At 42.3% G+C, this 11,489-nt stretch overlaps 1 protein-coding gene across 1 annotated transcript; it reads right to left on the bottom strand.

Annotated features, from left to right (window-relative positions):
• Nucleotides 1-1,219: 1,219 nt before the first annotated feature.
• Nucleotides 1,220-2,393, bottom strand: LOC134202476 (replication protein A 32 kDa subunit-like). Its single transcript, XM_062677465.1, has 3 exons — nucleotides 2,233-2,393; nucleotides 1,526-2,174; nucleotides 1,220-1,462 (listed from the first exon to the last, which is right to left on the bottom strand). The coding sequence occupies exons 1-3, from the start codon at nucleotides 2,243-2,245 to the stop codon at nucleotides 1,381-1,383; spliced, it is 744 nt and encodes a 247-aa protein (XP_062533449.1). The 5' UTR covers nucleotides 2,246-2,393; the 3' UTR covers nucleotides 1,220-1,380.
• Between the last annotated feature and the right edge of the window lie 9,096 nt (nucleotides 2,394-11,489).

Genomic DNA, 11,489 nt, shown 5'->3' with positions numbered 1-11,489 from the left:
CTTGCTTAAAAATCTTTAATTGAAACCTAAATACTCATAACTGAAATGCTGAAATCACAGATGAAAGGTAACAAAACACTGTACAGAATATTATAGTAGGCTAAGCACTTATCGACGAATGAATAGAATAAAAAAAAAATTAAAAAAAAAATTAACCAGCGCACGAGAAACAAACAGATGTAGCCATTGTTTTTGTTGTATAGTGCGGTTCACGATGCAAAGATACAGCTGATTTTATAAACTTCTCGACACGAAAACGGTTTTACTCCAGATGAATAAAACAGAAAATATGTTGTTTATCACGAAGGAAGTTACAGATGTAATAAGTCAAGCATATGAAAGGTAAAAAACACTTATTAGTAATTCGTATGATACAACAGTCGACTAAAAACATTACCTACACACACTTATATTGAACAGTAGATTCGAGAGTGCATCACCCTGCTTTAATCCATTTAAGGTAACAAATGACGTCGATATTTCATCCGCAACCCTTACACTTGATTTCGTTCCGTCCAACGTTATACGAATCAGCCGAATCAGTTTCGCCGGAAAACCATGTTCAAGCATAATTTGCCATAATTCATTCCGTTTCACTGAATCGTACGCCGCCTTGAAATCAATAAACAGATGATGTGTCTGCAAGTTGTACTCCCGGAATTTATCAAGGATTTGTCTTAGGGTAAACATCTGATCCGTCGTTGATCTGCCCCCTCGAAAACCTGCTTGGTATTCGCCGACGAGGCAAATGCGCAAGTTACAAAATCAAACGGATAGTTCCACTGTTCATCAAATTTGTCAAGAACTCCTAAATTTTGTGCCACAAACTAGGGTCATTATTTTCTAAAGAAGAGCCGCCACTGTGAGATATTTGATCCGATCAATCCACTGTGTGCTTGTATGATTCTATGCACGCCATTTGATGAGATTTCTTGCTCGGCAGAGCGGCAATTTTAAACCTGCATCAACTGGTAAGGGAAATAACGGCTTTGGTGTTTTTTGTTCTATTATTGTCAGGGGGGGTTTTGTTGACCAAATTTTATGAAATTTGAGCATAATTAGAAAATTTCATGACAATAATAGAAGAAAACTTGCTGGAATTGTCATTTCCCCTAAGTAAATTAAAAATTTGGAGGAAAGTTAGGCGACATGTCTGAAAAAACGAAAATGTAAATCTAGGGAAATTGTCATCATATACGAAATATTTGTGACAACAATATTTTAGTTCCGATGATCACTGTATACCGTAATATTATATGAATTTGTAGAACAGTAACAAGCCAGACTGATAATAATGATGCATATTGGATGTAAAACTATAATTACGGAAGCTTATAAATACCTTATATTGTACCAACAAAACCTGTGTCTCCATGCGACCTACGCGTCAACGCACAGGAAGTGGTCCGAATCCACACTGGTATAGACAAGTCCCTCCTGGGTCATGTAATCGGTTATGCTCCTAAAATATAACAAAATATCATTTAGCTTTTTTCAAAACCTTCCGTCTAAAAAAATCACTCACTGCATCTCCGAAGCGCTGATATGCGGGAACTTTTTCTGCAGCTCCTGCCGGCTGATTCCGATGTCTGACATGTGGCTCTTGATCGCCCTGTACACGACCAGATTCTTCCCGGACAAACCCATCGTGTTGTTGTCCGTTTCCATGAAACCTCCGCTCGAAGCCGTGTCTTTGGCGCCGGATTCAGCCCCGCTAGTGCCAGCACCTCCGCCACTTTTGGCATACTCCTCGCCCTTGTATCGGGCATTCAGCACCTCCAGCAGGTGGGTCGTCACCTCGTTGGGCGAGTGGACCATGTCTATCTTGAAGATCATCACCGCCTTACTTCCACCCTGGTGGCGTACCGAGCCCACAACCCTGGCGTAGGCGTTTTCCGCCACTCCGGGTGTGCTGCTGGTGTCGCCCTCCTCGAGCCACAGATGCGCATCCACCTGACCGGTGTGATCCTCCAGGCGGTAGGTGATCTTCGTCGACGAATGCGCCACCGTCCGGACGATCCCCACAAAGGTCACCATACTGTAGTGGATGCCAAACAGCTGCATGCCATCCTCGGACGATTCCTGGATCTGGCGGATGGTCAACGGGAGAACGCCTTCGGCTTTGTTCTCCTGCGCGGCGCCACCCCCAGTAGCGTTGAATCCACCGGCACCAACTACGATGCAGGATGATAACTTAAAAGGCACGTAAAACTAATGTTTTGCGATACTTACAACTATCATTCATTTTGCTGTGATGTAGAGTAGAAAAGTCACTGAAATGGTTTATATTTTCTGCACTTAATACCAGGAATATTCCTGAAAATTTAGAGTTTTTCGGAACAAGATTAGAGCGAAAGCAGCGGTTTGTTTTGTGAGTAAACGCGCGCCAACTTTGACAGCTGTCGCTCGCGGATGAACCTCTATAAAGTGAACTTTAGTACAGTCCGGCGGATAGTGCATGAACCAAGGCATGAACTTTGTTAACGCTGATTGCACGGAGAAATAAATTTATCATATTTACCTCTTTGCTGTGAAATTTACCATTTACAATTTTAAAAATGGATTTTCTTGATAATTCCTGATTATCTCGGAGTTAAAATGTCGACCAAATAAAAAAAACAAATTTGATTGGACGAAGTGGCCTTAACAGGTCGCCCCACCGATCGTCAGGGGCAGGCGATACCGAAGAGCGTGGCGATATACAGAAGAGCGTGATCGGAGGAGCCACCCATCGAGATAAAGATGGACGGAGCTACCCTGACCAGGGGCATCAAGCCAGGACGGAGCTACCCTGACCAGGGGAATAATCAAGTTTGTAACCCTGATTTTGAAAAACTATGTGAACAAATAGTGACAACCATTTACCCCGAGAGCCTGTTTTTTTTCGTATGACTACCAGGGGGAGAAGGTGGAGCACTGAATCCCTACCCCAACATATGCGACATCTGGATTTGGTTCTAAACTGTAAATAACAGTGTTAATTCTCTACCACCTTTTTGTTATGGCGAGGCAATTTTTATGCACACTTTTGTTTTCGATATTTTAACGTTGGCTTTCTCAGTCTAATTTAATTAAGACGGCTACCCGGTAAAAATCGTTTACTCATTAATGGGTACTTTTTCTCTGCTATCTCTTTCTCTCTGCTGAAAAATTTACACATTTTGGGAGAATAAGTGGATTTACTCATTTAAATGAGTAGATCCACATATTCTCCCAAAATGGGTAAATTTTTCAGCAGAAAGAAAGAGATAGCAGAGAAAAAGTACCCATTAATGAGTAAACGTGTTCTCAGGAGTTTGGCATAGCCCGACGTTTCGGTCCCGCGTCGGGCTATGCCAAACTAGCCGTCTTAATTAAATTTGTTTTCAATATTTTATCAAAATTAAACACTCTATCATGCAGTCATATAAAAATGTGGTATGCTTGAGATACCTGCTTGATTATATATAGGTCCCTATAGGGACTCGAAAAATAATTTATTTGCAGTAACTAACCGAATATAAAAATGTTCGCATTAACGATTTCGCCCTAAGAGCATCATTACCGGTGGCGAGCATTTTAATCACCCGCGCAGCGCTTTCATTTTAGTTTCGTCACTCGTTTCCGTATCGGTCACTATTTTCGGCTCTCAATTTGATTGCTGTATTCCGTACCGATGACGTTTGACAGTTGACAGTTCATCAAATAGCAGCGCTCTTATCGCGCTACCAAATTTGGTCACCTGTCAGTCGCGCCACTGTTATAGCAGCGCGTTTAGTAGCGACCGGTAAAGTGTCAAGTAATGATACTGCGCTGCCAAACGGCTTAAACTCACCACCGGTAATCTTGCTCTAACACCGGTTCTAAGCTACGATGCAGAGTACACGAGCTTTGTTCGCCAGTGACAGGCGTACGAGGCCCTTGATGACTACACACAGGACGTCGAGCACACTTGCTTTACTATGTGCACTGTAGATTAACGTCCCTCAACTAATTATTGCGCATAAATCCCAAAATTTTATTCCCACCTTTGGGATTCCGCGCCTAGCACTCAGCGCCAGACTCGGCGAGAAGGGAAGAATTATCAAGTTTGTAACCCTGATTTTTGAAACTTAATATCGCTAGTCAAGTTGAAAACCGAAATGGGGGACTAGCGAAGTTGGATTTTTCTCGCAATCCGTACGTTAAACCTAACTTCGCTAGTAGTGCGCTAGTCTAATTAGGCCCTAATTAGACTAGCGCGCCACTAGCGAAGTTAGGTTTAACGTACACGCTAATCTGAAACAACCCAGCGGCCGGGTCGATGCTACCCGGATTTTTTCGATATTAGCGGTTGTCAAAATCTGGGTATGTCAACAAAATGGATATGAGTCAGACGAACCCGAAATCTGGGTAAATGGGGACTTAAACATTTTCGGATACAGCAACATGGCGCCGACGTTGCATTCCGAAGAAAATGTTGCAATTTTTCGTTGTATGCAGCAAAAATAAGGTAAGAATGGTTAAATTTATCATGGCGGAGCATTGTCGGCACAGCTGGCAAATGATATACGTTGGGGGAAACTGTATTTTTTAACCTTTTTTTATATAATAACAATATTTTGGAGCGAAAAGAGCTGGGTACCGAATACCCAGATTTTTTCGCTTGTACTGTTACCCAGATTTGAGTTTAGGTACCCGAACCCAAATTAGAGTAACCACGGTTTTGCTGAATTTGGGTCACTTTGACATAATTCTGGGTAGGTCCAGGTTAGCGTGTACGGATAGACCTGTACAGCGGTTCATCAAATTCACTCACCCGATGGATTTTGACATTTGAGCGGGTCGTCTTCTCGAACAAAAGTTCATTTTGCGTTCATTATGCGACCCGCTCAAACGTCATAATTTCTTGGGGGAGTTCATTTTGCGTTAGTCTATTGCGAGAAAAATCCAACTTCGCTAGTCCCGTATTCCGGTTTTCAACTTAATCGAGTATATCGGTTGGTTGTGTGAGTGCACCGATGTCAAAAAATAGAGCTTTATTTAGGTATTTTTTTTTGTTGTCAACTGCAAGTTTTGACAGTATTATTTATGCAACGACTTTTGAGACTATTATTGGCATGCTGGGTTGACTTCGGTTTGATACCAGAAGTGGTTAATCTTGTTAATCAGAATAATTTCCAGAACTATTTGGAGAACCTAGAACATCTGCATTGAACTAATTTGAAATACATATTATTCGCAAGGTCTCTAGCTAGGGACTTTAAAGGACATGCTGGGCTGATTTTTGTTATGAAGTACTTCTGAATCTGTAAATTTTACTCCCATCGAAGATGGTAAATCGCTATTTTCTACATTTTGTATAGCAGCATTCCTGCTCCATCCCATCTCCCATCTCGTATGAGACAGCCGTGAAAGAATTGTGAGTTTCGCTTAGAAGACGTCCGGGAACCTGCTGTTTAAAATCTTGATTCTCATGATTCTCATGAAGAAGAAGAAGAAGAAGAACTTTGACAGGGGCAGCAGGGACTATGTCCAAGGGCTTGACGATCCCTCCCCAGGCCATCTGCGAGTTGTGGAGCCTGCCTAGGATGTGGTGGGGTTTGACAGTGGGCCCTGTTAAACCTCTATAAAAAGCTGCATGTATCCGCAAGTAGGCTCCGCTAAAGCGACCGTGTGCCGCTCAAAGCGCAAAAGCCCAAGTCCTGGTGTTAGGTGGGACGCTAAACAGCCCTGACACGATGGCCCTCCGGCGAGACAGGAGGTTTGCGCAGGTCCAATAAGCCGCCTGGAAAACCAATAATTACGAACAATATAAGAGATAATGCGACTCGATATAATCGGCAAAGACCTAGGCGACGAATAAAGGATCACGATTGGATGCTTGGAACATGGAACTGCAAGTCGCTAGGTTTCGCAGGTTGCGACAGGATGATCTACGATGAATTACATCCCCGCAACTTCGACGTCGTGGCGCTGCAGGACATTTGCTGGACAGGACAGAAAGTGTGGGAAAGCGGGCATCGGGCGGCTACCTTCTACCAAAGCTGTGGCACCACCAACGAGCTGGGAACCGGCTGCGCCAACGCGTGATTGGGTGGCAGCCAATCAACGCAAGGATGTGCAAGCTGAGGATTAAAGGCCGTTTCTTCAACTAAAGCATCATCAACGTGCACTGCCCACACGAAGGGAGACCCGACGACGAGAAAGAAGCGTTCTACGCACAGCTGGAGCAGACATACGATAGATGCCCACTGCGGGACGTCAAAATCATCATCGGTGACATGAACGCGCAGGTAGGAAGGGAGGAAATGTATAGACCGGTCATCGGACCGGATAGTCTGCACACCGTATCGAATGACAACGGCCAACGATGCATAAACTTCGCAGCCTCCCGCGGAATGGTAGTCCGAAGCACCTTCTTTCCCCGCAAAAATATCCACAAGGCCACATGGAGATCACCTAACCAAGAAACGGAAAACCAAATCGACCACGTTCTAATCGACGGTAAATTCTTCTCCGACATCACGAACGTCCGCACTTACCGCAGTGCGAATATTGAATCCGACCACTACCTCGTTGCAGTATGCCTGCGCTCAAAACTCTCGACGGTGTACAACACGCGTCGAAGTCGGACGCCGCGGCTTAATATTGGGCGGCTACAAGACGGTAGACTAGCCCAAGAATACGCGCAGCAGCTGGAAGTGGCACTCCCAACGGAAGAGCAGCTAGGCGCAGCGTCTCTTGAAGATGGCTGGAGAGATATTCGATCCGCCATTGGTAGCACCGCAATCGCTGCACTTGGCACGGTGCCCCGGATCAGAGAAACGACTGGTATGACGGCGAATGTGAGCAGTTAGTAGAAGAGAAGAATGCAGCATGGGCGAGATTGCTGCAGCACCGCACGAGGGCGAACGAGGCACGATATAAACAGGCGCGGAACAGACAAAACTCGATTTTCCGGAGGAAAAAGCGTCAGAAGGAAGATTGAGACCGTGAAGAGACGGAGCAACTGTACCGCGCTAATAACACACGAAAGTTCTATGAGAAGTTGAACCGTTCACGTAAGGGCCACGTGCCACAGCCTGATATGTGTAAGGACATAAACGGGAACCTTCTTACTAACGAGCGTGAGGTGATCCAAAGGCGAGTCCAAAGGTGGCGGCAGCACTACGAAGAGCACCTGAATGGCGATATGGCAGACGAAGATGGCGGTATGGTGATGGACCTGAGGGACCGCGCGCAGGACATAATTCTACCGGCTCCAGATCTCCAAGAAATCCAGGAGGAGATTGGCCGGCTGAATAACAACAAAGCCCCTGGGGTTGACCAACTACCAGGAGAGCTATTTAAACATTCAGATATTGCGAGAACAGAGAAAACTTCTAATTTTGCGGAGCAAAGAAGAAGAAGAAAAGTGAGTGTCGGAAACTTCAAATGACATGCACTGTGCGAAAAGTGTTGATATTCCTGGATATCAAGAATATTCGAGAAGTCTAAAATGTTTCAAAATCGCATAAATACGCTCCGAAATGCTTTGAAAGTACCATAAGGGTTATTTAAAATATATAGCGGCATGTAACACTCGTGTAAAGTTACATATTTTCTTTGATTTCAATAATCAACATTCACACCGAAAAAATCAACCAACATTATTTTCCGTGCATCATGTGATTTGACGTTTGCGGAACAGCTTTCCGACGGTCGACCGTCGGATGGTCGGACCCTCGTTCGAATTTTTCTATCTTCTCGCAATGGGCCTTTTCACGAGACGTTTAAAAACAGCTGATTTTATCGTCAATTGACAGTTCTTCTATGAAAGTGACAGCTTCGGACTTGCAGGCCTGTTCAGCGGTTGTAAACAAGTGCAGTCTCGGCAGTGTCACATGAAAAGGCCTATATCGTACACACAGCGAAAAAAAGTTGTGATTATAACATTCCAACAGTTTTTATAAGTACCGTCAACTGGGGGGAAGATGATCATTGAGGTGAAGATGATCATTTGATGTGTCAGTCAAAAGTGCCAAATTTGTTTATGAAACGGTAGTCAACAATATTCTCCGTTCAAGTAAATGTTACCGCTAGGTAGAAATCCGAGTTTTTCGATTATAATCATGAAAATGTATTTTGTGGAAGAAAGAGAGATAGTCATAAATGACGCTATTTTCGTTTCAAATATTGACTTCTTAGACTTCTTTACGTAGTATTCCGTGTATAGTAGAAAATTGAAAATTTGTTTTCAATAAAATGAAATCCCAGGTAACCGTAAGCCTTAAAATAAGCCGTACGTGCGACTATAATGCTAGCACAGAACTAACAAGTTTTTTACTGGCTCTGTAATAGCCCTATTTAACCGAAAAGGCGAAATATAGTGCTAATGGTTACCTGGGATATCTGCAGTTATCAGACGTCGCAACTCATTTCTGATTAGTGCGCATGATAGTACATCCATGCGTGCATGATGCGCACTACTAATGAAATATTTCAAATTGTCGCGACTCGCCGCGCAGCGCGAGTGCTCAATCGCGCGGTCCGGTTTGGTGGCGGCCCGACAATAAATTCAACATTCATACAAATAATACTAAAGACACACTGGTGGTACAAGGACCGTGGTATACCACGGTTATATACCCTAGTACATATTGTACCATGGTTTTCCACGTTGTACCAGCATGGTACAAGGCGACACACCTGTGGTACAACTTGTACCATGGTACGAATACCATCAGTGTGTCATTAGTATTGGCGATTAAAGCACCGACGAACCGACGTGTCACTGGCGCTCGCTGATTGTCTCACACTTTTTAACGGTTATTCGCTTTTGCGGGCGATCGCTCCTGTCAAATGAGCAAAGACACAACTCCGCTGCAATGTTAATACACGTAGGTTGGTGGCTCAGCTATAAAAACTTCGCGAGCCATTATGGGGATGGCGGTAGTGTTCGATGATTTTTCAACATGGGTCGTGGGCAGCAAATTTGAATTATTTTCTATGGGGTGACACGTCGGTTCGTCGGTGATTAAAGGTTGCATGAAGAAGAAGAAGTCGAAGGATGATATTAGAAAAGTATTGCACGGGGAAGCATACGGAAATTTTTTTAAAACTCTTCTCAAAAATTCTAGAAGCGATTTAATTAAAAACGGAAAGCAGTACGGAGTTGGACATTTCTTATACTTTGTATCAAGTATGTCTTCTTCTTCTTCTTCTTATTGGCATTACATCCCCACACTGGGTCAGAGCCGCCTCGCAGCTTAGTGTTCATTAAGCACTTCCACAGTTATTAACTGCGAGGTTTCTTAGCCAGGTTACCATTTTTGCATTCGTAATATCATGAGGCTAACACGATGATACTTTTATGCCCAGGGAAGTCGAGACAATTTCCAATCCGAAAATTGCCTAGACCGGCACCGGGAATCGAACCCAGCCACCCTCAGCATGGTCTTGCTTTGTAGCCGCGCGTCTTACCGCACGGCTAAGGAGGGTATCAAGTATGATATCATAAAATAAAATTTGAAATCAAAAAATTGCGTTTATTATGCAGTAGAAGGATAGTCCAACCTCGTACTGCTAACCGTTTTTAATTAAATTGCTCCTAGAATTTTTGAGATGAGTTTTAAAAAACTTCCCGTATGCTTCCCCATGCAATATTTTTCAAATATCATCCTTCGACTTCTTCTTCTTCATGCAACCTTTAATCGTCAATAACCTAGTCCAGTGGTTCCCAAACTGTGGGTCGCGACCCCCAGGGGGGTCGGGAGCTGTTCAGTGGTGGGTCGCGAAAGACAAATCTTAATTCATAATTTTGTTACTATTTTGTCCCACAAATCTAATCCATATTTTAAATTAGGATCTAACCCAAGTAACCATGGAGCTATTTATGAGTGCAAATAAAACAGCCATTAAAGTTGACTTAAAGTGGAAAAAGGCCCTTTTACGACCGAAATAATGCTTCATTACTTTGACATGTTGAAATAAAACATAAGTAATGCATCGCTGCATTAGTGCTGCTGAACTAGTGTATCGTTGCTTGACAGTTAATGAATAAATGCATCTTTACATCGTTAAAACTAATCTAATGCAGAAAAATATATTAAGCTCGTTTAGTGGAATGTATTAAACCGTCTAAGACGAATTAAGTACTGTCCATTTAATTCCACCAGTTAATTTTCGTTATCTTTGCAGATACGTATTTCGACCACAACTGTGTGGTCGTCTTCAGTGTGGACTAGTCGAGTCAAGTACAAGACACTGAAGACGACCACACAGTTGTGGTCGAAATACGTATCTGCAAAGATAACGAAAATTAACTGGTGGAATTAAATGGACAGTACTTAATTCGTCTTAGACGGTTTAATCTAATGCAATTAGCGTTTAATATGCTGATCTGTGATTGATTACATGCAATAATTAATGCTTGGTGGTTACTTGGGAAGTTATGATTGGATGATTAAAGAACAACAACGAGGTCAACGGCCTTTTTTGTTATACGATATTAGGGCAAGTAGAAAGAATTCCTATACAATCCAAATCTAAGCCCTGAATTCAATCCAAAACCAATACTAATCCAACTCGAATCAAATCCAAATCTATTTAAAATCCGATTCAATTCGTATTCAAATCCAATCCAAATCTAATTCAAATCCAATCCTAATCAAATCGAAATTTAATTCCATTCCAATCTAAATTAATTTCAAATCCAATCCAAATCCAACCCAAATTCAATTCAAATCCCATCCAAATCCAATCCACATCCAATTAAAAAAATTGACGAAATTTTGACAAATACAATGATGGGATAAAAGGCAATTTATTATGATTTGTCCAATCTAACGAGAACTCATTTTTATCTAATTTCACAAAATAAATACATTTGATACCTGGTGGGTCGCAAGTAATATGGGATTCTGCTAGGTGGGTCGCATATCCAAAAGTTTGGGAACCTCTGACCTAGTCTATTTTGACTACTACACAGAAAAAATAAAGAACCTAAAAAAAAGTTTAAAGAACTCAACTTTGAGTACGAAGCTCAAAATTTTAACTCAATAGTAGATTGTTTTCTCACTCTCTCTTTTGAATGTTATTATAAACAAAGAGAGCTGCATCGACTCAACGCGTGCTGTTCCGTGGAAGAAGCCAAATTTGAGTTGTTTTCACCATAGTCTCGGGTGAGTGAAAATAACATAAATTTGAGTTGGTGGAACTTCATAGTGGGTGAAAATTCAACACGGGAGCAAAGGTAAAGTACTCACCGGATTTGTTCGCATTTTACTTATTTTTGGCTTCTTCCACGCAAGGGCGGATTTGAGTGAAAGGAACCGTAAAGTGAGTTGTTTCGCGGTTCCGTGTAGGTCACAATGGTTTTAGTAGAGCTGTCTTGATCAACTTCACCCCAAACCAGATTATTCAAAAAATGTGTGATAATTTATCTTATTTTAATAAATGCGAACGCATTTCAGAAAACTAAAGTTGTTGATTATTGCAACGTATAGCAGTACATGTTTTGAAAATATTTGTTTCGATTTAAAATGTAA

The sequence above is a fragment of the Armigeres subalbatus genome, unplaced genomic scaffold (assembly GCF_024139115.2).
Source record: "Armigeres subalbatus isolate Guangzhou_Male unplaced genomic scaffold, GZ_Asu_2 Contig1234, whole genome shotgun sequence".
Taxonomy (NCBI): Eukaryota; Metazoa; Arthropoda; class Insecta; order Diptera; family Culicidae; genus Armigeres; species Armigeres subalbatus.
Note: the sequence above shows the minus strand (reverse complement) of the source record. Positions and strands in the feature narration are given on the sequence as shown.

Bases quoted from the DNA above. Each gene is read 5' to 3' on its own strand.
- LOC134202476 (XM_062677465.1), bottom strand. The intron at 1,463-1,525 runs GTGAGTGATTTT...GTTATATTTTAG, and splicing joins ATCAGCGCTTCGGAGATGCA to GAGCATAACCGATTACATGA.